Source organism: Molossus molossus, unplaced genomic scaffold (genome assembly GCF_014108415.1).
Source record: "Molossus molossus isolate mMolMol1 unplaced genomic scaffold, mMolMol1.p scaffold_m16_p_21, whole genome shotgun sequence".
Classification (NCBI taxonomy): Eukaryota; Metazoa; Chordata; class Mammalia; order Chiroptera; family Molossidae; genus Molossus; species Molossus molossus.
Window position 1 is genome coordinate 8873178 of NW_023425357.1, and position 25796 is coordinate 8898973.

Here is a 25796-nt window from a genome sequence, read left to right on the forward strand (position 1 = left end):
TGTGTAGAAAGTATTACAATGCCCCCTACAGGTTCATAGAATTATGTCACAAAGGCACATACACAGAATGACATCACCAAACACATGTTACATAGACCTACATAGGAACATGGAGTCACATACATACGCATAGAATCACAGTGACATGGACACCTGTCACCTAGTACACTCACACCCCCTGAAGCAACCCCACAGATGAGTCAACACGCAGAGTTCTGGTGCCTACCAAGGCAAGGTCTTTATGGTGATATAGAGATTAGTGGGGGGTTTCAGAGCCAGCATAGCTGGTCCAGTCTCTTCCTGCCCCCCAGCCTAGCACAGTTTTCTTTTTCTTAAATCCTCACCTGAGGATATTTTTTAATTTTATCTTCAGATAGAGAGGGAGAGAGAGAGAGAGAAACATCAATGTGAGAGAGACACATCGATTGGTTGCTTTCTGCACAACCCTGACCAGGGCCAGGGACTGAACTGCAACCAAGGTACATGCCTTTGACTGGAATCGAACCTGTGACTCTTTGGTCTGCAGGCCGATGCTCTAACTGCTGAGCCAAACCGGCCAGGGCCTAGCACAGTTTTTTTGTTTTGTTTTGTTTTTTTTTTTAATTGAGGGCCCAGGTCATCCCCTAAGGAAGGAGGGGTGAGACCTTTCTCCCCCTGTAGCACCAATCTGGACAGGAAATTCCCTGAAAAAAGAAAAACAGAGTGAAAAGTACCCTTCAGAAAGAAGGTGAATGAGGCTAAGAGAGGAAGACCTTTTCCTGTGGAAGACCAAAAGTAGCACCATTGTAGAAAGGAGGCTGGGGACACATGGGTGGTGGCAGAGAACTGAGGAGTCTTAGCCTCACTTACCACCTCGTGATATGTGGATAGGGCTGTGCGTGTGCCTGTGCGGCTGGGGAAGTCTCCTAGATTGTGACCCCCCCAAGGGGGTTAGGGAGCCCCAGGTCCCCAGATACCTGGGGTAAGGTAAAGGTAAGTGCGTATCTGGAGGGCTGAGGTGGGGGGTAGAGAGGGTCCTAGGACAGACAGATTTTAGGGATATGAGATTGCGAATGGAGAGGTTTGAGCATGAAGTCTGTGAGCAGAAAGACCTGGATGATATGGATCTTGAATGAGAAGACATAAGAAAGAGTGGGAATTGGGGCAAGTTGAGTGGAGTGAGAAGGCCAGAATAAAGTTCAGAGGTTGGAGCCTGGAATCAGGGAGTCGGGTTGTAAGATTCAGAACTAAAAGAATCTATAGGGTGAGGTTCAGATTCTAGAATAAGAAGCATTTGGAGGCTGAGTTCTAGAACCATAATAATTTGGATCTGAAATCAGAGGCAGTTGGCAGCTGCGAGGAACTTACAGAGTAAGGACTAGAATTAGAAAAAGCCTAGGGCTGAGTTCTAGAGGGATTTTGGAGTCATAAGATCTAGAATGAAGAGCTAGGAGTATAGTATCTAGAACCAGAGACATTTATAAGGCAAGGTCTATAATCAGAAGATGTTTGAAGGCTGGGTTCTAAAACCAGGGTAATTTGGAGTCATAAGATCTAGAGTGAGGGGGAATTAGAGACTGTGTTTAGGACCAAGGGAATTTATAATATGTGGTCTGGAATCTGATACATTTGAGGCTAAGTTCTAGAACCAGAGAAAAGGAAGACAATAAGATCTAGAATCAGAGGGGCCTGGAAGTTGCAAAGTTTAGAGGTTGTGTTGTCTAGAACCAGTGAATGATAGAGGCCATGAGGTCTAGAATAAAAAAGAACTGGAGCATAGTGTCCAGTTCTGGAGATACTGGTTATAAGATCAAGACATAAAACTCGTTTTACTTCTTTTTGATTGGAAAAGCAAATCTTGAGTGTAGAAAGTTAAAAGGAATGAGCTGGGAATCATGAGATTTGGAAATCAGCAAGTCTGTATTTGGAACCAAATGTGTTACAGATTGGGAAGTGTAGAGCCAATAGGAAGTTTGGGGTTGTGAGGTCCAGAATCAGAAAATAATCAGTTGTAAAATCCAGAACCAGTTGGAATTGGAGAGTGTGACATCTAGAACAAAGATGTATACAGAGAAAGTCAGTGAGTTCTAGAACCAGAGGATTCTGGTGGCCAGGGGTTCTAGAGTCAGATGGAGTTGGAGGTTGTAAGTCCTAGAACCAGACAGTTTTGGAGACCATGAGTTATGAAAATAGAGTTGGAGGTTGTAAGGTCCAGGATGAGAAAGAGCTGAAGATAGTGAGATCTAGAATCAGAGGAGTTTGGAGGACTGTAGGTCTACACCAGACCATGTTGGAGTTGTGCAGTCTAGAAACAGGGGTGTGGAGCTGTGCAGTCTAGAACCAGAGATGGTCTGAAGTTGTGTGGTCTAGAACCAGAGAAGGTTGGGGGGTGCAGTCTAGGACCAGAGATGGTCTGAAGTTGTGTGTTAGAACCAGGAGAAGATTGGAGATCGTATTGTCTGGAAGCAGAGGAAGTTGGAGGCTACACCTGGAATAGGAGAGCCACAAATGAAGTCAGTGTGTGGCAAGGCTGGGGGTAGCAGAAGTCCAGAGTGGAGGGGGTAGGCAGAGCTGGGTGGCTGCTTAGGAGGCTAAGGGCACAATCAGAAGTCACTGGGTTGGGGGGGCATCTGGCCCAGAGGCTCCCTTACCCATTGACACCTGAGTGTGGGGGTGTGACAATTGGAGTCCCACATTCTTATGGACTCTGGGCACTTCATAGCAATTAAAAAGTATCACAAAAACAACAAAAGAAAAATAATAATAAAAGAAAGACAGATGGGAAGAAATGTGATTATGGTTATCAATACACCCCAGAGCCTAGAAACAGATCTGAACCCCAACTTCCCCCACCCCTAATTACCCAAGATAAAGCCAAGAGAGCTGGAGAAAGGATGAGGTAACCAGGATCAAGAACTCCAAGGGAAGTCCTGAGAGAAGGAGGAGGGGTCCAAGAACCCCCTCCCAGAGGTCACTGAGCTGAGACCACCCCAAAAAGCCCCCAGATGGGGGAGGGGTAGAGGGGTGATGAGTGAGGTAGGCCCGAGGTGGGCAGGGGCCACTGTGCATTGGCTGCCAGCTTGAAGTGTTGAGGTCCTTTCTGGGAAGGGGACATGGGAAGAGGGACTGGCTCAGTGGGCTTGGGTCAAGCTTGTCGCTGGTGGGAAGTGGCTCTTGGGTTGGGTGGTGTCCTCATCCGGGTAGAGACAGAGCAGTGAAGGGCCCAGGCCTGTGGAGGAAGATAGAAGGTAAACCAGTGGGGAATTATCACCCCAACTTGTCTGCCCCTGACAGTTAAAAGTGGGTGATGAGGTAGGCACACCTGGATTCAGTGAAACCTTGGGCAAGTTCTGCTCTCCGAACCCCAGGTGTCTAGAATATTTAAAACAGTAGGTAAGAAGCCAAGCCTGGAGCCAGACTCGACCTGAGTTCAAATCTAGGCTCTGCTGTTGTTTACTTGCTGTGTGACCTAGAGCATGTGACTTCACCTCTCTGTGTCTCTGTTACCTCATCTGTATAATGGGCTAATAATAGTGTCTCTCTCCCAAGAGTGAATCAATGTAAAGTGCTTCGAACAATAACTAGGGCTGTTGCTACCTGGAAAACAGAGATGCTTATATCTACCTCACTTATTGAGCACCTACTGCGTGCCAGGCACTGGGGAAGAAGCAGTGAACAGGACGATGAAACTCCATGACCTTGTGGGGCTAGCATTTCAGTTAGGGGAGTCAGTTAGGTCATGTACATAAATTTAGCACAAAGATTGGCAGAGTGAGTATTAGATAAATGTTAGCTCTTCCTTTACAAATATATACTGAGGATCTGCTCTGTGTCCAGCCACTGGCCAGCCTGCCCCTCCCCCTCCCCAGCACACTACAGCAGTGACCAAGACAGGCCTGGCCCCTGCCTTCACAGGGCTCAAACCCACAAGACAGCCAATTATCAAATAACTATGCACACACCTATGTAAATATGGTCTGTGGTGAGTGTTATGAGCCCCGAGCTTGGAAGGAGTACTAGTTGATCAGAGATCTAAAGGATGCAGTCATTAGGCAAGGAATAGATGGACAAGCATTTCAGGTACATGGATCAGCATCTGCCAAGGCCCTGAGGCAGCCTCCTCAAGCAAGATGATTTAAAAGTCTTTGCAATGCCCTACAGAGGGCCTATGTAACCTTCCCTACACCTCTCTCCCCTCCTCACTCTGCTCCAGCACCCTGGCTGTATTTGCCTTCCAAAAGACAGTTACGCCCCTCCACCCCCACCTCAGGACCTTTGCATTCACTGTTCCCTCCACCTGGAATGCTCTTTCCCCAGAAACTGTCATGGCTCACCTCCTCTCCTCCTTCAGGTCTTTGCTCAAATGTTACCTCAATGAGGCCATTATCTAATCATACTTAAAGCTAAAATCCACCCTGGCCAGTTTGGCTCAGCGGTTGAGCGTCGTCCTGCGGACCAGAGAGTCCCAGGTTCAGTTCCTGCTAAGGGCACGTACCATAAAAAAAAAGAAAGAAAACTAAAATCCCTGCCCCCCCCAGAACTCCCTTTCCCTTTGAATGCATTGTTTCCTCCAGTAGCACTTTTCATCTCCTGCACTCTTTACTGTATTTGTCCCTTTATTCTTAACAGTCTCCCTCACTAGAATGTCAGCTCTGCAGGGTCAGGGATTTCTATATGTTTTGTTCACAGTTGTGTCTCCAGCTGTCTGGCATTTGCTCTGTGTTCTATATATATTGGTTACAAGTATAAAGGACAGAATGACTCAAAAGACAGTGGCTGTGGCTGAAACAGAGGATGTAAGGCAGAGTGTGGTCTGATATGAGGCGGCAGTCAGACCCCAGAGGCTTGAGTCCAAGGTGAGGAGCTTGATCCCTCTGAACTGAAGGGCACTAGGGAGCCATGGGAGGATTTTGAGCAGAGGCAGGCCAGGGTCAGATTCGTGCTTTGAAAAGCCCTCTGCCTGATGCCTGGAGGTTCCACATGGAGCTGCGGCTATTGACAGTGGTGCCGGAAGACGACGATGATAGTAACAGAAACCAGGCAGCATGTGTCTCGCACCCTGCGGAGAGCTGTGCATGCAGTGTGGTGCCAAGGTAGGCAGTTCTTGAGCGTTTACTATAAAACAGCTCTCGTGCTAAGTTCTTCCTGGGCAGCGTCTTCACAGGTCCACGAACATCTCCTTAAGTTAAGAACTATTACAATAGGTCCTAATAGACGGGGTGGGGAGTGGTGGGGGTGGGAACCCAGGCTCCAGAAGCAAAAACTATTTCCCAAAGCCACATGCCGGTAATGACTGAGGTGTGACTCAGCCCCAAAGCGTAATCAGAGGCAGCCTTCAGGAGATCTAGGTGCGGAGCTGGGCCCAGTTTCCATGCCTCCCTCAGGGCCTCTTTCCCCCCACAGTACTCCTGGGAGGAGAGAGGGGCTGCACATTTTCACCAGGGTCACCTCCGGGCACTGACAGCTGCCCACCACTTTCAGGATCGCCCCACCCCTTTCTCAGCCTTCCACACCTCCCAGGGAAGAGGGGCCCAGGGCCTCTGCATACCTAGGCTGCTACTCACCCAGGGACTCATTTAGTTCCAGGAGGTGGGTGCTGGGATCCTGCTGTCTGGCTGGGGTGGGTCCTCCTGTCAGAAGGAAACTCTGCAGGGCAGAGACAAAGTCATCATCATCATCATGATCAATATCCAAGGAGGCAGGATGGTGCAGTGGTTAAGGACACTGTGGGGGTTCAGTGGCTGCTTATCAGCTGTGACTTTGGGTAAGTCACTGTCCCAGACACCCTCCAAATGTCCCTCCAGAGCCTCATTTTCCCCTTCTGTGCCCCAGCAGGCTGTGTGTGTGGGCTCCGTCAATGCGCAGCCTTGTTCTGTGTTCTGATGGGGCTCATGCAATGGGAGATGCCAGCAGGTGGGAGGAGGACAAGGAGGGGTGTTTGACCTTCTGGCTGCTGGGTCGTCATGGGTTAGCTGTGTCTCTCCACAGAAGGTTTCAGCTCTTACAAGGTAGACCCTCCTTTCTCCAAGACCCAGTGACCATCCCTTGCCTTGTGCCTTCAGGCTGGAGGTGGTGCCAGCTACCCACACTGCTGCCCTGGGGTGCTGTACCAGCTCTTGCTGATCCCTTACATGTTGCCCACACCTTTGCCAACAGTCTTGTTATTAAATTCTCCTCAACACCCCATTCGAGTGTGCTGTTTCCTGCCCAGACTGACTGGTACAGTTACCTAAACTCTCCTGTGTAAGTGTAGATGATGATGATGATGATATTTCCAGAATGGTCATGGGGATTAAATAATTTACTCATGCAAGGAATTAGGGCAGTCAGTGTCTGGCACATGGTAGACACTCTCAAATAAGCTATTGATACTATCAATCACACCCTACAGGTTCAAACAGCCCTGTTGGGTGAGCAGTCAGAGAGCTCTTCTATGGGCAGTAGGGAACCATGGAAGGTCCTGGGCGGGGGGCCTTGTGGAAGTCACAGTCTAGGCCGGCGTTTAGACGGTGTTCTGGTTGCTGTTGTGCAGAACTGACAGCCAGGGCAGGGAGACTGCGGGGAATGGGGTGCTGCTCTAGTTTGGTTGGTTTTTATACATTATCTACACCCCCCCTGGGGGATGAGCAAAGGGACTGATTTCACTGGCTTTTCATGGAAGTCCGTGATATGTAACTATCCCACTTTCCAGATGAGGAAACTGAGACTCAAGAGTGCTGATATCACCTGCCCAAGGTCTCAGTTATTAGGCGGCTGACCTGGGACTCGAACCCAAGTCAACCTGATTCTAGTGTCTGTACTCAACACTACTCTAATCATCCAAGGCCAAGACCTTTTCTAGGTTTGGAAAGGGCCCACAGGAGCAGATACTACCCCCTTGTGATTTCTCCCCTTCCCCTGTTTAAATTTCTTAGTGCTTCCTACCAATTACATAAATGTGCATAACCCTTTCATACCCATTACCTGAGCTGTAATACCAAGGTCCTAGCTTCAGCTGGATTATTAACTTTCCATTTGCCCATCAGCCAGCCCCTGTCCCTTCTGGTTTTCCAACCAAAGAGCAGTAAGCTTAAGCCTGCTGGGTTCTGAGGGCCAGAGAACCCCGCAAATCTCCACACATACCAGGCTGAGAGGAGGCAGTAGAAAGTTTTCAGGTTCTGAGCTGGGGGACCGTTTGGGGGGTCTTACTCCCAGCAGCTCCACCCCTTCGGCCCCGTTCTCTGAGCTCTGGGCCAGGGGCCTGGAGGAAAACAGAAAAGAATCTCAGAACATAGCAAACATGGGCAGGTGTGGGCACCAGTGTGCGTAGAGGATAAGTGTTCATTCACTCCCCCAAGCACCTATTTATATACTCCTCTATCCCCAGTCCATCCATCCACCCACCGATCCATCCATTGATCCATTGATCCACTGATCCATTCACCATTCCATCTTCCCATCCATCCTTCCATGCATCCACCCACCCACTGGTCTATCTTCCTATTCATCTATCCAATGATCCATCACCTACCCACCCATACAACCTCCATCTATCTATCCTCCCATTCATTCATGTACCTATTCATCCACTTACCCACTTGTCATCCATCCATCATCTATCCACCCCTCCACCTACTTTATTCATTAATTTCCTCCCTCATTTAACAAGTCTTTGCTAGGCACCCACTGTATACCCAGTGCCAAGCCGGGAGCCTTGGGGAATACTTAGATGTGTGCACAAAAGCCTGACATGGACAGTAAAGAGACCACTCTGGAGACTAAAGGGGCACATGCCCACAACTTGAAGAACAAAAACTTAGGTATTAGGAATCTAGCATCTTTGGAAGAGGGACCTGGACCCTCTGAAATTATATGCAAAATGTGTGTGTAAATATTCCTGAGAAAGAGTCCAAAGTTTTCAACATTCTCAAAGGTATTCGGAAACTTAGCTCTAGGAAGTTTCTCTAACCTTGTGGCAATATCCTTTTAACTATGACAAAAACTATCACTAGGCCAGATACAAGTATGTTGCAAAGGAGAAGGCCCTGGTTGACTGGTGGGATTTGACTAAACAATGAGAACGGTGAAGGGCACTCCAGAGGGAGGGCATAGCCTAGGCAGACACGTAGAGGCTGGAACATGCATGCCATGCAGGGGCACCGAGGGCGCGGCCAGGGCGGAGGTCAGTGTAGGAGGGATGACGAGAATGAGGCTGGAGTAGGAGGCAGGAGCAAGACGGGGTCAGGGACCCCCTCTCTGCTCCCTTGACATTCCTCCTCCTCTGTGGCTCACCTCTTCCGAGCCCCAGCCATGGATGGGGCTGAGGCGTTCCTTCTGGAAGGGCTGGAACAGCTCAGGCGGGGGTCACTCCCCCAGCGGGGCAGCAGGGAAGGCTCAGGAGTTGGGGGTGACAGGCCGTGGAAGCTCCGAGCGCGGGGCCGGGGGGCAGCCCCCGGAGGTCTGTGGTAGGCCCTGGGTACGTGCTCGCTGGAGTTGAGCTGGAAGTCATCATCCATGGAGATGTAGGGGGCCAGCATCTCCAGATCCAGGGCATCGGCGTCCTGCGGAGGGCAGGAGGGAGTTAAGAGCCTGGGGTGAGCCTGGGCTATTGTCCCAGCTCCACCACTTCCGAGTTGTGTGCCTGAGTTCTGAGCTTTAGTTTCCTCATCTGTAAAATGGGGATAAGGACTCTGTGGTAACCAGTCACCAACATTACCCCCAGGGATCCTCTCCTCTTGGTACTCATGCCCTAGTGTAGTCCCCTACTGCAGTGACTAGGGTTGCCCTGGTAACAATAGGATATTGTCAAGGTGATGGTGTATGACTTCCGTTATTAGGTTATAAAGACACTGTGGCTTTTGTTTTTGTTGTGCTCTCTCTCTCTCAGATCACTTGCTCTGGGGAAAAGCCATGTCCTGAGCAGCACTATGGAAAGGCCCACATGGCAAGAAGCAGACCTCTTGCCAACAGCCAAGTGAGTGAATGTACTCTAGTCCAGTCAAGATTTCAGATGACTGCAACCCTGGATGACATTTTGACTACAACCCTGTGATAGTCCCTGAGTCAAAGCCACACATCTAAGTGGCTCCCAGACCCCTGGCCCTCAGAAATTATGTGAGGTAATACATGATTGCTGTTTTAACCTTCTAAGTTGGTTTTGTTGTTGTTGTTGTTAATCCTCACCCATGGATATTTTCCCACTGATTTTTAGAAAGAGTTGAAAGGAGGGAGGGAGAGAGAAAGACATCGAAGTGAGAGAGACACATGGACTAGTTGCCTCCCTCATGACCCCAACTGGGGCCGGGGATTGAACCTACAACCCAGGTACGTGCCCTTGACTGGGAATCGAACCTGAGACCCTTCGGTCTGTGGGCTGACACTCTTACTGCTGAGCCAAACCGGCCAGGGCTAACCTTCTAAGTTTTAAGGTAACTTGTTATCCAGAAATAGATTGCAAATAAGATTCTGGTATCAGGAGTCGGGTGCTGCTATAACAAAAGCCCACTGCCCGGAAAAGCCCGGTGGAGAAAGCCTAGATTACCTTGAACAAACTATTAATAAAAATCTAAACCAAGAGGAGCCTGCCAGTGAGGGCTTAAAGGGAAGTGAGGAACATGTTACTGGAAAACAGGAAAGGGGATTTGTTGTTAGTCCTCACCCAAGTTTATTATTTCCATTGATTTTGAGAGAGAGAGAGAGAGGGAGAGAAACATTGATGTGACAGAGAGACACTGATTGGTTGCTTCCTGCATGTGCCCTGACTGGGCCTGGGGATCAAACCTGCAACCCAGGTATATGCCCTTGACTGGGAAACCGAACCCACAACCCTTTGGTGCACAGGCTGATGCTCTATTCGCCACACCGACCAGGGCAAAGGGGAATTTTGATGTGCAGTGGCTGAAAGTTTAGCAACACTGCCACCTGCAGCTGTATGGAAAGCAGAAAATGTTACGTGAACTGGGTGATCTAGCTAAGGTGATCCTAGCCAGACTGTCAAAGGGGCTGCCTGATTTCTCCTTGCTGCTTGGAGTAAAAGGCAAGAGGAACCCTGGCCGGTTTGACTCAGCAGTTAGAGCGTCGGCCCATGGACCAGACAGTCCCGGGTTCGGTTCCCGCTAGGGGCACGTACCTCAGTTGCAGTTTGTTCCCGGCCCTGGATGGGGTCATGTGGGTGTCAACCAGTCGATGTGTCTCTCTCACATGGATGTTTCTCCCGCCTCTTCCTCCCTTCCTCCCTCCCACTCTACCTGAAGATAAATGCAAAAATGTCCCTGGGTGAGGATAAAAAAATAAATAAATAAAAGGCAAGAGGAGAGAGAAGCTAAAGGAAGAAACGTTACACATGAAGGAGCTGGGCCTGTAAAGTCTTGAGAACTCTCAGTCTCTCTGTGTATATTGAACTTTATCCCAAAAGAGGTTTGACCTTTTGACCTGGCTCTTGGGAGGTAACATCTAAACCAGCGGAGTTTCCTGATTGATTGGTGTGTCTTTGCTGTTCATGGTGGGCCCCTTGGACATGCCTGATAGTTTATGCTAACAAGATGACTCTGGGTGAAGGCTGGCTGTGCCGGAAAGGTCAACCATGTGGTTAGAGGGTTGGGGTTTGGGCCACGTGAAATCAGCCTGACCTCCAGGGAAAGTGTGGGTCTTTGGGGAGGAAGAGATGGTGATCAAGTTCAACTACATGGGCAATAACTTGATCAGTCATACCTGTAAAACCTTAACAAAACTTTGGACATGGCTCAGACCTTTGAGTAGACTTCCTGGAGTGGCAATACTCCATGTACACGTCGCCACACATCAATGTCAGGAGGGTAACACCTCCCCGGGAACATGGAAGCTTTGCATTTGGCACCCTCCAGTCCCAGATTATACCCTGTGCATCTTGTCCTTTGGTTATAATGGTTTTTGCTATAATACAATTGTAATCATAAATGTTATGCTTTCTAAGTTCTATGACTAGTTCTAGAAAAAGAATGAACTTGAGGGAGTCTGTGGGAATCTCTATATTTTCATCCAGATAGTGTGCAGCGAGGGTGGCCCTGAGGACTCCTGAACTTGGGCAGACTTGGGAGTCTGGAGGACAGTGTCTTTGGCCTGGGGTTTAGCTAACTCTGGGAACTCCCTAGGTGGCAAATAATGCTAAAATTAAGAAATGGGCCCTGGCTGGTTTGACTCAGTGGTTAGAGCATAGGCCTGCAGACCAAAGAGTCACAGGTGCAATTCCTGTCAATGGCATGCACCTCGGTTGCAGTTTGGTCCCCGGCCCTGGTCAGGGTCATGCGGGAAGTAACCAGTCAGTGTGTCTCTCTCTCATCGATGTTTCTCTCTCTCCCTCCTTACCACTCTATCTGAACATAAATGGGAAAAAATATATCCTAAGGTGAGTATTAAAAAAAATAATAAAATTAAGAAATGGTTTCTGAGCAAAGAAGGGCACCCTCAGAAAAGCATGGCCTAAAGATGAAGCCAGAGTGTGACCATAAAATTCCTTGTTAAGACCTCAGAAGGATAAAAAGTGGTGGTGCCTAGCAGTATCCTTCAGTTAGACAAATGACTCTCTAGAGCAGCGGTTCTAACCTGTGGGTTGCAACCCCTTTGAGGGTCCAATGATGCTTTCACAGGGGTCGCCTAAGACATAACAGTAGCAAAATTACAGTTATGAAGTAGCAACGAAAATAATTTTATGGTTAGGGGTCACCACAACATGAGGAACTGTATTAAAGGGTTGTGGCATTAGGAAGGTTAAGAACCACTGCTCTAGAGTTTAGAGATGTGCCTCATAGATCTTATCAAACAACAGGGCTTCTATTAGACTTCAGGGCACTGTCACTCAGCTATCTCAGCAGAAGCACAAGGTAGACAAGGATTTATCTCAATGAGATTTGTGGGTCTGATTTTTGTTTAATGGTGTGAACTCCAAAGAGATTCACACGGTTAATAAATTTTCACAGCCCTTGCTGGTTTGGCTCAGCGGTTAGAGCGTCAGCTCATGGACCAGAGAGGCCTGGGTTCGGTACGTACCTTGGTTGCAGTTTGTCCCCGACCCCTGCAGCCAGTCGATTTGTCTCTCTCACATAGATGTTTCTCTCTCTCTCTTCCTCCCTTTCTCCCTCCTGCCATATCTGAAGATAAATGCAAAAATGTCCTCGGTGAGGATAAAAATAAAACACACCTTTAGCCCGGGCCGGTTTTGCTCAGCGGTTAGAGCATTGGCCTGCGGTCTGGAGAGACCTGGGTTCGGTTCCCGCTAGGGGCACGTACCTCGGTGGCAGTTTGTCCCCGGCCCTGGTTGGGTCGTGTGGGTGGCGACCACTCGATGTGTCCCTTTCACATCGATGTTTCTCTCTCTCTCTCTCTCTCTCTCTCTCCCCCTCCCACTCTATCTGAACAAAATATCGAAAAATGTCCTCGGGTGAGGATAAAAAATAAATAAAGAAATAAAACATACCTTTAAAATAAAAACAAAAAAAATAAATGTTCACACCAAAATAAATTTTTAAGAGAATTATATGAGTAGAAAGATTGCCAGTTTGGGCTGAAAGGGAGAGAGATGACACAAAATGAAAAGAGACCTCGGACCACCAAAGTTCCATAAGCAGGAAGCCAGTTATGAATACCACTCAGCTGCAAACGCACGTTGCATTTTATGAAAAAGGAAGGATGATTGAGAGTGAGGAGCCAAGAGTCCAGACAGCAGAGCCAAGAATCACGAAGAAAAGCTCCTGGGAAGTAGTAGAAATGAGTTCTGATCAAGGAACTTTTGATATTTGCCTAACTGGATTTCAAAACTGCTGTGGACCAGTGACACCTGTGTATTCTCCTTTCCCTTTTTTTGAACAGGATACATATAGCAGTTATTCTATGTGGGTGGCAGACAGTTTGTCTCTTCAGTTCACAGGCCAACAGACTGAGATGGAATGTACTTGAGCTTCACTGCATCCAGACCTGATTTAGGTGAGCAGATTCTGGAATTCAAGCTGATGTTGTAATGGGAAGTGACTTTTTGATGGAGCCCCAATGATCCTTGCATTTTGGTGTTCACACTTGTATGCGGTTGTCTTTCACATTGTACTAGGATTGGTATGTATGACAAATACATTACAGCAAAAGTAATGTGTTGGAATGTAACTTCTAAGGTTAGGTTATAAAACACAGCATTTTCTGTCTTGGGCTCCCTCTGTCTCTTGATTATTTGCCTTGGAGAAATCCAGCTGCCATGGTGTGAGGACACATAGGCAGCCCACATAAAGGCCCACGAGGTGAGGAACTGAGGCCTCCAGCTAAAGCCAGTGAGGGACTGAGTCTTGCCAACAATCATGTGCATGAGTTTGAAAGTGGATCCTCTGTGGCCCCAGGTGACTGTGGCCTTGATTGAGAGCTTGACTTCAGCCTCATGAGAAATTCTGAGCAAAAGCCACACAACTAAGCTGCTCCCAGATTCCTGATTCTCAGAAACTGTGTGAGTTGTTTTAAGGTACTGAGTTTGGGGATAATTTGCTATATAGTAATAGATAATTAATTCATCATGCCACTGTCATTTATCTATCTATTCAATCAATAATTCAAACATTATCCATCCATCTGTCGTTCATCCAATGAACCAATGGTCTATCTAGCCAACTACCCATCCAAACATCCCATTCATTCATCCATCTATCCATCCATCCATCCATCCTTCCAAATATCTGTCTAAACACCAATCCATCTATCCACCATCACCCACCTAATGAATACAATGATCCGTCCATCCATCTATCCATCCACTCATCCCTTTAATCATCCCACTGCCTTTCTCTAAAGCCCAGGTATGTCAGCCCCCATGCCAGCCCTCACCTGAGTTATATCTAGATCTGTCTCCACTACCTCCATGTCTTTCCCAGAGGCCAAGACTTTGTGTGCATTCTCCACGTCCACGAGTAGCTCATCTGGGAGATCAGCCTGTGAGGAGACAGAGTAGAGACTTAAGGAAATCTTGAGCCTAGATGGTATCAACAGTAAGACAGTCTAGACATTTGAGCTCAGAAGTAGAAGTGAGGGTCAAATATTAAACAGCTGGACACCAAGGGGGTCAAATGCAAATGACTTCTGAACCTGGGTGTTCAGAGAGCCTGGGTGTAGAGCAATAGGAAAAAATCAAAGGTTTGAAAGACCAGAGTCTGAAGCCAAGACATTCAGGCCTGCTTGGAGCCTGGGGGAAAATCATGCAGAGCCCAGCTATCCCAGGGGTACAGGGTGAGGTCAAAGGTCACAGCCTAGTTCTCTGGTGGAGAGAGGCTGTTTGGGGGCGGGGCATAGGGTCGGGATGAGGAAAGGCAACACCAGATAATGTGGACCAAATAGTCAAAGGTCAGACTACCTGGACTCTTCTGTGAAAACAGTAACCTGTAAGGTCTACTGAGCACCTTCTAGGTGTCAGGCTCCTACTAAGGTCTTCCCATGAATAATCTCATTGAGCCCTCACAATAACCAATGACGTGGCTATTTGTTACTATTCTAACTTTACAGGTGAAGAAACTGAGGCCCCACTTGTCCAGGGTAACACAGCTTGTAAGTGGCAGATTCAGGATTTGAATACAGGTTTGTGTAATTTAAGACATTAGATGTTCTTGACTCTTTGAGGTCAAAGTCCAGAGAGCCTGAGTGTTTGATCACAAGCCAGGAGGGGTCACCCATGCCAATCCCAAACACCCCAGGTTTTGGTCCAGATAACAGTTAAACAATCTGGAATCTAGGTCTTAAGGAAACCCCAGACCCCATCTCATCCCAACCTTCCCACTACACAGATGGAGAAACTGAGGCCCAGAGAATGGCAAGGTTCAAGCCAAAGGACAAAGCAGCCCGGATCCTGAGGGCTCCAGTGTGAGGGACTGCTTACCGGAAGGGGGCTCTGGGGGCACCTTGAGGCCGGGGGTGCGCTGGGGGTGGTGGCTACTGAAGTCCCATCTAGAATAGGTGCCAGGAGGCGACGGAGATCAGGGCTACAGAAACGGCGGGGGTCAGCGGCCAGCGTGGCCTCGCTCAGGGCAGGGGGGTGTAGGAAGGCCAGGATCCGGGGACCAGAGACTGCTGCAGGACACATCAAGATGGGGAGGACACAGGATGGTCACCCATGGCAGAGGGGCAGAGCCCTCCACGCCATCCCCAGGGAGCATAGCAGATGTCTTCAACAATCAATCGGGGTGGACACCATTCACAGTGCTGGGAAGCTGGGCCAGGTGCTATCCCTTTGATTGTCAGATTATGGCAAGTCCCTGGAGGGTCCTATAGGAGGAGACAACATGGGGTGAGGGGCACACAGTAGGCTTGAAACAGTAGCAGTTGCCCAGTGGTGGGGAAATATTTTAAGGTTTAAAATCAACATGGCTAGACCAGTACACATAACTGACCCGATTCTCCAGCGGCACAGAACAGCATCCGGCCATTCAGCTGTGGGGGGAAAGACTGACCCAAGGCCCTCAAAGAAGTTCTAAAGTCTCCTTGGCCTAAGCCAGTTCTGAGCCAGAAAAGAAAAGGATTCCACGGACCACATCCCACACCCAGGGACATGGACTGCCAGCAACAGCTGGGAGAAGGTGAGGCCTTGAAGAACAGCAAACAGGGAGGGAAGCTTGTCCAGAATTGGGGAGACAAGGGAATGGGAGGAGAAGGAAGAGGTGGAAAGGAACCAGATTTGGGAGGTCAACATTACTGGAAGCCAAAGAGCAGTGAGGTGGGAGGAGGGAACAAACTGAAGGGTGGGGGCAAAGGGGAGCCATGGCAGGATTCAGAGCAACAAGACTGCAGCAATCATCCCAGGGACACAGGAACAGAGGGAGGACAGAAGAGAGGAGAGCTTTCAGGGCAGAGGAAACTGCATATGCAAAGGCCCTGAGGCATGAAAGAGTTTGGCACGTTCCGAGAGCACTAAGGAAGCTGGTGTGGTTCAGAGTAAGAAAAGGAAGGAGGCAGGAGGCAGAAAGTAGGTCACACAGGGTGAGCCACATTAAAGCACTTGGGCTTTCTCCTAAGCATCCTGGGGACACAATCCCTCCCCGCCCCAGCCCTGCCCCATACCAAGGCTGTCCCCAGGATTAGGGGGATCCTTCTGAGAGGGGGTGGCCCGCTGAACGGGTCTGCGAGAGTGTCGCTCCATTTGCTCCGAGGACAGCACCACTCCAGTCTCTTCCACCCGGCTGGGGTACAGGGCAGAAAGGGGAGTGGGAGTCAGGGAGGGTCGTTGGCCCCGGCCCAGGCAGCCCCCTCAAATGATGTCCTGTCATAGGAGGCAGTCCTGTCAGGGGCAGGAGGGTAGCGTGCAGAAAAGAATTTGCCACATTTACTTGTTTCTTTTAAGGATTTAATTTTTCTCAAATGCTTTTTATTCTAATAGCATTGAAAAGAAAGTTAAGTGTGTCTTCCCAAGCTCCCTCTGTGGAAGGAAAGACAGAAGAAAGAGTTGGCATTTAGTAGGGCTTGGGTAGAGAGGGGAGGCTGAGAGGGTGGGGCACTGGGGGCAGAGAGCCGGGAGAGTAAAAGGTGTAAAAATGAAATATTCTCTTTATAGATATTCACTCATAAACATTCATAAAAATGTATTAATGAAGACTATAGCGTTAACATTCCAATGTTCCCAAATGTGAAGAATTCATAGGGATATTTTTTAATGAGTAAGATTTTATTTATGAAGATTCTATTCACAGACATTCAAGGGAATTGATTTATCAAGACATCCTTCTTACGTCCCCTCCCTGCAGTATCTAGCGGTAGAGACAATCCAAATGTTCGCTGAGCAAATCAGCTTTTGGTGAATTGGTCTGGGGCTGAGGACCAGGCCCTCGTTTGCATCTCATTTGCATCTCATTTGCATAACACTCTCCAGGACAGAATGTGGGTGGTCCTCCTGCCAGCTCTTAGAGAAGCTATGATCCTTTCCCACCCGTACCAAACCCCTTCTGGGCTGGAAACATCCCAATTTAGGCTGGACCAAAGCCACTCCATCCCCTTTGAAAAACACAAGCACACACACCCGGTACACACAGGCACAAATGGCAACACTCATATACGCCCATGGATATACACGGACTGGTAAGTGCACACGCTCCATTCACTCAGGCTGGCACATGGAGTTCACTCCCTCCTTCGCTCCACAAGCATTTCCTAGACAATCGGTACTGCTTAGTCAGTAGTTGAGAACAAGGGCCCTGCAGCCAGTGTGGCCTGGTTTCAAATCCCAGCTCTGCCACTTACAAGCTGTGTAACCTTGAGTGTGTGGCTGAACCTCTCTGGGCCTCGTTTTCCTCCTCTGTAAAGAGGGAATAATAATAGTACCTCCTCCCCAGGTTGCTATGAGGCTTAAATGAGTTAATATAGGTACAAGGGGGGGAGAGTAGACTCTACACACACCAATAGCCACACCACCGCACACTACACAATATGTACACGGCGCTAACGATTAATACCGTAGGCTCCTCAATTCACTGTTACTAAGTAAATACCTATCATTCCTCACCCATTTTCTGCCAGTAAAACTGAAATCTGCTCTTTTTTTAGAGTGCAAAAAATGGAAATCTCAGGGCCTGGCCATAAAAAGGCAGATCCTCATAATGAATAAAAGGAGTTTCCCTCTCTTTCACTGTCTATAAATTATTCAAAGATTCTGATTTGAAAAGGTGTTGACATGAGAACATTCAAAAGATGGTCAGTTTGTTTTCTTGTGCAATATAAAGATGTGTATGAATCCTCCTGTTACCAACTTCTATTTTCAAAAGGGCCCGGGGAAAATTCCTAAAATGTTAGAAATTGGTGCCACATCCTAGAAGGTAATCTTAAAAGAAAAGCTGTCATTCCGTCTGTCTTATGGGATAATTTGTTGTCTTTGTCACCATGTTATGGTGGAAAACTTCTAAGATACACAATGGAGTGGGGGGAGCTTATGATTTACTATCACATTTCTATTAGAATGGCTAAAATTAAAACCAAACAAGACAAAAAGAGACAATACAAAATGCTGTCAAGGATACAGCTGGAACCCTCTCATACACTGCTGATGGGATGCAAAATGGTACAGCCACTTTGGGAAAACAGTTGGGTAGTTTCTTACGAAGTTAAATATACACTGACCACATGACCCGTTCATGCCACTCCTGGGTGTTTACCGAAGAGAAGTGAAAACATATGGTTTCATAAGGTCTTATACCAGAATGTTTACAGCAGCTTTTTTTGCAATCACCCAAAATAGGAAACAGCCCAAATGTCCTCCAACTGGTGAATGGATAAACAAACTGGGGTCCATTCCGATTTAAACCACAGAATACTACTCAGCATTAAAAAGGAACTAGTTATACACACCACAACATAAATTGTAAATACATTATGCTGAGTCAAAGAAGCTACATATTGTAGAATTCCATGTACATGACATTCTAGAAAAGGCAAAATTCTAGGGTCAGAGAACAGATCAGTGGTTGCCAGGGAGTAGGGATGAGGTGGGTTCACTATGAGAGAATTTTGGGGGTATTGTGGTAATGGCTACACAATTCCATGCATCCGTCAAAACTCAGAACCATATACCAAGAAGAACAAATGTTCTAAATATAAACACCTCAGTTTTTTAAAAAAGCAAAACAAATCCCCATGAATCTGCTAGATTTCTTATTTTAACTTGAATGTAGTCCTTTTAATTTAAATTAATAGCATACACACTGATGACATTTGTATGCACACATAGATTCATGTGTGGGTTCAGTCACACATGTTCCACATACATGTGTGTTTACACTCTCACACATGTGCACAATATACAATCACACTTGTGCATACCCACATACATACACACACCTGTCCACACACATGCAGATCAGACCTCGGTACACAGTCACCCCTTCACCCCCCACTTACCTGATCAGGAAGTGGACGCAGATGATACTCTCAGACTGGGGACCCCGGCCCCCTGACACCACTGTGGCCTGGGTCTGGGTCCACAGGTAGCCACCACTCCGCGCCAGGAAGCGATATCGCCCCGTTACTGCCTGTCCCTTGCTCAGCACTGGGGAGGGGGAGGGGAAGGGCTCAGGGCCTTATAAAAGGGGCAACTGAGGAGAGAAAGCTTGAGGGGGGGCGCAGGGGTTAGGTCTGAAGGGACCAGGGAAGATCAGGTTCCTGGGGGGTTGGGGAGCAGGGAGCTAGCTGGTATTGGCAGGCTCAGGCCCAGGGAAACAGAACCCGAACACATACGGCTGTGGATGCTCTGGCCCACTGCATCCGAGTCCAGCGCGTGGATATACTGGTAAGCAGAGCAGCCAATCAGATCCTCGGGGCTGTAGCCAGCAACTTCGGCGATCCTGGGGTGGGTATAGTGGAGCCTGGTCCGTTCAACAGGCTGAGGTAAGGGTGGGTGGAGGGAGGGGGCAGGGGGACCCAGGGATCAAGCCAGCATGACAGACAGACACAGGGTTGTAACGAAGAGAAAGGAAGAGATTAAGAACTAGAAAAAGGAGTGTGTTAGGTGGAATAAAGACCTCCAAAGATGTCCTGTCCTAATTCCTGAACCTGTGAGTATGTGTGCTTACATGGCCAAAGGGATTTTGCAGGTGTGATGAAGTTAAGGGTCTTTAGATGGGGAGATTGTCCTGGGTTATTTGGGTGGGCCCGATGTAGTCACAGGGGTCCTTACAAGAGGGAGGCAGGCGATCAGAGTGAGACTAGGAGATGTGATGATGGAGGAAGAGGTCAGAGTGACGTCTGAGGACAGAGCAAGGGGCCAAGAGCCAAGGAATGCGGGGCGTTTTCAGAGGCTGGAAAAGGCGAGAGACGGATTCTGCCCTGGAGCCTCCAGTAGGAACAGGGCCCTGGATTTTAGCTCCACGAGACTCATTTCAGACTTCTCACCTCCAGAACTCGAAATAAGGAATCTGTGTCGTTTGGAGACCCTGGGTTCATGATAATGTTATAGCAGCCACAGGAAACTAATACAAGAGGAGAGAGTGTGTGGAAATGGAGGAGTGAAGAAAAGAAAGGGAAAAAACATGAAAGAAATAGGAGAGGGGCCCGGCCGGTGTGGCTCAGTGGTTGAGCGTCGACCCAGGCACCAAGAGGTCGCCAGTTCGATTCCCGGTCAGGGCACATGCCCAGGCTGTGGGCCCGATCCCAGTGGGAGGCGTGCAGGAGACGGCCAGTCGATGTTCTCTCTCATCAATGTTTCTATCTCTCTCTACCTCTCCCTTCCTCTTTCTCTCTAAAATAAAAAATAAAAATAAAAAGGAGAGGGGAAGAGAAAGGATGAAAGAAAAATCACAAGAAGATCAGAAAAAATGAATAGACATAAAAAGTAATGATGATGCCCTGGCCAGTTTGGCTCAGTGATTAGAGTGTCAGCCTGTGGACCAAAGAGTCTCGGGTTCGACTCAGGTCAAGGGCACGTACCTCGTACCTCGCTTGTGGTTCAGTCCTAACTTTTTCACATGAACTGACCCGTTTTAGGACAGGGAGGGAGAAACGAAGAGGAAGACTCAAAGAGAGAGACAGAGAGAGAATCACAGATAAAAAGGAGCCACAGAAAATTCAGTAACTTGGACAGAACGAAAGAGGAGCTGGGCACCTCTCATCACAGTAGGTGAACTTCATGTCCAGGCTGTGGCGGCTGAGAAAGGCCCCCCGGCTCAGCGGGGGCTCCAGGCTGTCCGGGTGGGGGATGGCTTCACAGATGAGGACCAGGCATTGCAGGGGTGGCTCTAAATTGGGGGTCCCGGCTGGGGAAGGCTGTGGGGGTGGCTTGTAGACCCTCATGTGTCCAGAGCAGTGTAGCACCTGGTGGAGGAGGGGTCAGGTGTGATGCCCAAGGGCCTGGGGAACCATGGGGCTGGGAGGTATGTCTCTGGGCCCCACAGGAGCTGAGAAGAAGAAACCCCTGAGGACTGCAGAGGCCCAGCTCAGAGAGCCCTGGGGCCCCCCAGCCCCAACCCCACAGAGACCCAGCCTAAGGAGGTTATGAAGATTTCCAGATTTTGAGGACCCCAAATATTAACCCATGGAGACTCTGGACCCTGGAGGCTGGGACCCCCCCCCCCAGACCCACAAAGATCTGGACTAAGAAAGAATACAAGGATCCCCAGCCCCCCGACTCCATAGACACCCAACCTTCAAGATACCCGAAGGGCCCACCAGACCCCCCCTAAGAGCCCCACAGGATCCCTGACCTCGGAGAACCCTGGACTTCAACCCACTGCAAGAAGGTTCGGGCTCAGGCCCAGCCCCAGCAGGCCCTCGTCTGGGCCAGGCCCTGCCCACCTTCCAGGTGGCCGCCTTGAGGTTGAGGGTGCGCCCTCGGCTGGTGAGGGTGCTCTTCATGCGCAAGGAGAAGCACCGCTCCGTGGGGACCTCCAGCTTCTTTTTGGACAGGCCTGGGGAGGGCCATGGGGTCAGGGGGAGAAGCAGGTCACCGGGGCAGCTGTGCGTAGGGCCCAGTTCCCTCCAGCATCCGGTTACTAAAGTCTCCCTAGCAGCCTCATCCCCCAAATAGAGGCCTGGACCCAGAGAGGGTCTCCCACGGGGTAGGGTGTGCTCCTTCAGACTCCCCAGGGCAGGGCCACATCCTCCTCTTCCCATTTTTGAAAATCCAGTATTCCAGAGGAAGAGGGATATGCCGAGGGTAGGGCAAAGCCTCAGTTTCTGTAATTTGGGGACAAAGGCCTCCAGGGAACTCACTCTGCCGGGGGGTCAGGGCATCCTGAAGCTCCTCCTGGTCACAGGGGTGGATGAAATCAAAGATACTGTGTCCAATGAGCTCAAGCTGTGAGGGGGGGAAGCAGAGGGCTGTCTGGGAGGGAACGCGTTTTACTAAGGCCTCTGGCCTATCTCCTCCTTCCCAGCGTCATCACCCCAGCCCTCGTTCCGGAGCCTGGGCTATGTCACCAGTCTCCACATCCATGCATTCATTGGTTCATTGGTTCATTCGGTCATTTATTCCTTTCTCCAGCATACTATTCGCCAGGCCCTCGTTTACATGGTACGGGCACAGCAGTGACCACAAAGACAAAGTCCCTGCCTCTCAGAGCTTATTGGCTAATGAGGGAAGACGGCCAGTAAACAAAACAAAACACATATTTATAAAATAATATAATAATAAATATGGCCCAGCCGCTGTGGCTCAGTAGTTGAGCGTCGACCTATGTATGCACCAAGAGGTCGCTGGTTCGATTCCCCGTCAGGGCACATGCCCAGGTTGTGGGCCTGATCCCCAGTGGGGGGCATGCAGGAGGCAGCCAGTCAATGTCCTCTCTCATCGATGTTTCTATCTCTCTCTCCCTCTCCCTTCCTCTCTCTCTCTAAAAAATCAATAAAGAGGGGGGGAAAAAAAGAAATATGAAGAAAACTAACGCAGGGTAAGGTGATGAAATGAAGAGATGCTATTTTAGTCAGTCATCAAGGACAGTTTCTTTGAGGAGGTGACATTTAAACAAATTGCTGAACAAAGCCAGTGAGGTGGTCTTGTGGCTTTCTGGAGCAGAGTATTCTGGGAAGCAGAACAGCAAGTGCAAAGGTCCTGAGGTGAGACCCCATTCAAACCCCAGCTACTGGGCAAGCCAAAGACTCAACTCCTTTTTCCATTCAGGCCATGAGCTTGGTGCTGGCAGGAGGGGACACAGCTGAAAGGGGACCCACATAGCTCACAGTTCCATTGTGATGGGAAACAGGGGAAGGGTGAGGTCTCCCTCCTCCAACAGCACCTCTTGCTGCTGGATTCGAATCCTGAATCTTCCACTTTCTAACTTTGGGACCTTGGGATATTCACCTTTCTGAGCCCAAGAGCTCAAGCTGAAGGACAGATTGGTACCGGAGTGGGGTCATGAGGCTGGGAAAAGGAACAGATGCCACTTGGAGCCCATTTATGTGAACTAGGAAAGATGCTGGTAACTTGCATAGGGCTTGCTATAAAGATGAGCTGGAACGAGCTCTACTCCCTAAGTGTCTCTCGTCTGTCTTCCCATCCTCAGGCCCTGAGGCCCTGAGCCAACTCTTTGAGGATCTCCCAGCTTCTAGTCTCACTTGCTCCAATTCTATCTATGCACACTTACAGGGATCTTTCTAAATGTAAATCTGATTCCACCTCTCCGACACAACCTCTCTTTTGCTTAAAAACCTTCCATGGCTCTCCAGTGCCCTGGATAAACCTTCTAATTTGGCCCTAATTCTCTAGCCCCTGCTGGCTTTTTTTTTTCTTCCTTCTCCCACTGAAAATAAAGACAGGATAAATGTCTTTATTTTCCCAAAATGTTCTGTTTATTCTCACTTCTGGGTCTTTGGATATTCTGTTCCCTCAATTATCTATATTCCTAGTCTTTGCTGGTCGCATCCATTCTTCATACCTTGGACTGGAGTGAGCCCTTCAGGTTTCAGCTCGGATGTTTCTCCTGGAAACCCTCCATTCCCCGCAGGTTGGGTCAGGTCACCCCCTCCCCTGGCTTGCACCCCAGCCCAGCCCTGAGCATTCTGATCTTCCTGTCTGGTGACATGTCGGTCTCCCTCCGTACTGGGAACCCTGTACAGGCAGGGCTAAGGCGGTCCTGGTCACGTCTGCGTCCCAGCATCACCTGCATGGACCGGGCACAAAGCAGGCAGCTCTTCTCACCTGACTGAGGCCCAGGTGTTTGCTGACATTCTCCGACAGGTAAGCCATGTCTCCCTCGGCGGTAAGCACCATGACGAAACCCTCCAGGGCCTTCAGGTAGCAGGCATCCAGTGGTTCGTCCCCTGTTCCCACCTGGTTCCACTCCCCTGGTGTCCAGGCCCGTGTGGGTGGGGCATCTCTAGTCAGCCATGGGCCCCACTGGCTCGCTTCCCTCTGCCTTCCCTCACTCAGAAGAAATTATGGGTACCCCCAGGTGAGGGGGAGACATCCCAGTGGCTTGGAATCCCAAGGAAGAGGGCAGGGCCACCAGGGATTGGAATTCTCAGGGAGCAGGGCCTCCCAGGGGGACAGAATTCTAAGGTGGTAGGGGTCTCCCAAGGGACTAGAACTCTCAGGAGGACAGAATTCTAAAGGGATGGAATTCCAAGTGGTCAAAATTCTAAGGGTCCAGGGCTTAGGGCAAGTCAGAATTCTAAGGGGGCCAAGCCTTACAGGGGTTCTGAATTCTTGGGGCAGAACTTTCCAGTGGGGCGGAATTCTACAGAAACAGAGTCCTGAGTGAAAGAATTCTAAGGGGGCAGAGCCTCACAGAGAAGTAAAAATCTCTGGGGCAGGGCCCTGGCCGGTTTGGCTCAGCAATAGAGCTCCAGCAGCGGACCAATGAGTCCTGGGTGCGATTCCAGCCAAGGGCACATGCCTTGGTGTGGTTCGTCCCCAGCCCTGGTCGGGGTCATGCAGGAGGTAACCAGTCGATGTGTCTCTCTCATGTTAATGTTTCTCTCTCCCTGTCTCTCTCTCTCTCTCTCTACCTGAAGATAAAGGAAAAATATCCTTCGGTAAGGATAAAAAAAAAACAACAAAAAAAGTCTCGGTTTCGATTCCTGGTCAAGGGCACTACCTCGGTTGCAGGTTTGATTCCCAGCCCCTGTCAGGGTCAGGTGGGAGGCAACCAATTGATGTATTTCTCTCACATCAATGTTTCTCTCCTCTCTTTCCTTTCCTCCCTTCTACTCTATCTAAAAAGTAATGGAAAAATATTCTCGGGTGAGGATAAAAAAAAATCTTTGGGGTGGGGAAGTTTAACAAGCAAAGCCCAAGAGAAAATGACTCCTCCTTCCACATAACAATCTTTTCAAGGTCCTGGGATTCCAAGCGTGTGTGTGCGCGCGCGCATCTCCTGCAGAGCGCAATTCTAACTGGGTGGCAATTCAAAAGAATAACTACTTCAGGGGACAAGAACTAGAACTAGGGAGCTGAGGAGGGGCAGGGGGACTTTCTCAAGTAATTAAAAATTGGGCAGAAAAGCCTCCAGGGATATTTACTATAAGGGAAAGAGGCCTAGCCCAGAAGGTCTCCCGGGGGACCAAATCTTTAGGGTTGAGGCTTTAGGGAGTCAGCTGGCCTCCTATTCCATAGATTTCTAAGAAGACAAAGCTTCCAAAGGGTGCATTCCATGGGGCGGGGCCTTACAAGTGATAGACGTCTACGGGGGGCGGGCGCCGACTGCCCAGAACTCGAGCAGGGCGGGGCCTCGCCGGGGAAGTGGATTCCAGGGGGACTGGGGCTCCGCAGGGAAGACATCAGGGGGCGCGGCTATGTCGGGAGCAGGATTGCCGGGGGCGGGGCCTCCCCGGGGCGTCGCTTTCCGAGGGCGGGACCTCGCCCAGGTGGGAATTCCCAGGGGCGGGGCTCACCTGCGGCGCAGAGGCGGTGCATGCGCAGGTAGCTGATGGTGAGGCGCATGATGGAGGCCTTGTCCAGGTGCGCGCTGACCCCGCGCGCGAAGGGCAGCGTGTGCGCCAGCTGGTACAGCACCTCGGTCTCCTGGCTGCGCCGGCTGCGAGCCGCATCCCGGGACTTCTCCTTGCGCAGCTCGGTGCTCGACCTGCGGGCGAGGGCAGCGTTCGCTGGCGGGCCCTGGGCAGGGGAGAGCGGCGGCCGGGACGAGCACGTGGGGCGCCGCCACATGGCGCCGGGCTGGCTGTGTGGCGGCGGCGAGTTGCCGAAGCACTCTGGGCCTGGAAGCGTTATACTTTGAAGCTGCTTCTAGCCTCGGGTTTTATCTGCTCTCCTGTGCCTCACAGGCCCGCGCTGTCCCCTCCCTGACTTATCTACAGTTTATTCCCTGGCTTAGGACGCCAGGGGGACAGGGAGGCCTCTTGCTGGGAGGGGGCTGGCTGAGCTGGCGCGGAGCCAGGGAGGGAAGGATCGGAAAGGAGATGCCTGTGCA

General features: G+C 49.7%; 1 protein-coding gene across 1 annotated transcript; it reads right to left on the reverse strand.

The window, feature by feature from the left end:
• Positions 1 to 3110: 3110 nt before the first annotated feature.
• Positions 3111 to 25534, reverse strand: HIF3A (hypoxia inducible factor 3 subunit alpha). The gene is made up of 14 exons (XM_036275429.1): positions 25261 to 25534; positions 23567 to 23712; positions 21643 to 21727; positions 21226 to 21338; positions 20537 to 20745; positions 19174 to 19280; positions 18838 to 18985; positions 16015 to 16133; positions 14837 to 15027; positions 13795 to 13899; positions 8251 to 8519; positions 7102 to 7219; positions 5544 to 5625; positions 3111 to 3208 (listed from the first exon to the last, which is right to left on the reverse strand). Exons 1-14 carry the CDS (start codon positions 25532 to 25534, stop codon positions 3111 to 3113), a joined length of 2064 nt encoding a protein of 687 aa, XP_036131322.1.
• Between the last annotated feature and the right edge of the window lie 262 nt (positions 25535 to 25796).

Bases quoted from the DNA above. Each gene is read 5' to 3' on its own strand.
- HIF3A (XM_036275429.1), bottom strand. From the start codon at position 25,534: ATGTGGCGGCGCCCCACGTGCTCGTCCCGGCCGCCGCTCTCCCCTGCC. The intron at 21,728-23,566 runs GTGAGAAGAGCT...CCCCCCTCACAG, and splicing joins AACACCTGGGCCTCAGTCAG to CTTGAGCTCATTGGACACAG. The intron at 21,339-21,642 runs GTGAGTTCCCTG...GGCCCTCCCCAG, and splicing joins TGCCCTGACCCCCCGGCAGA to GCCTGTCCAAAAAGAAGCTG.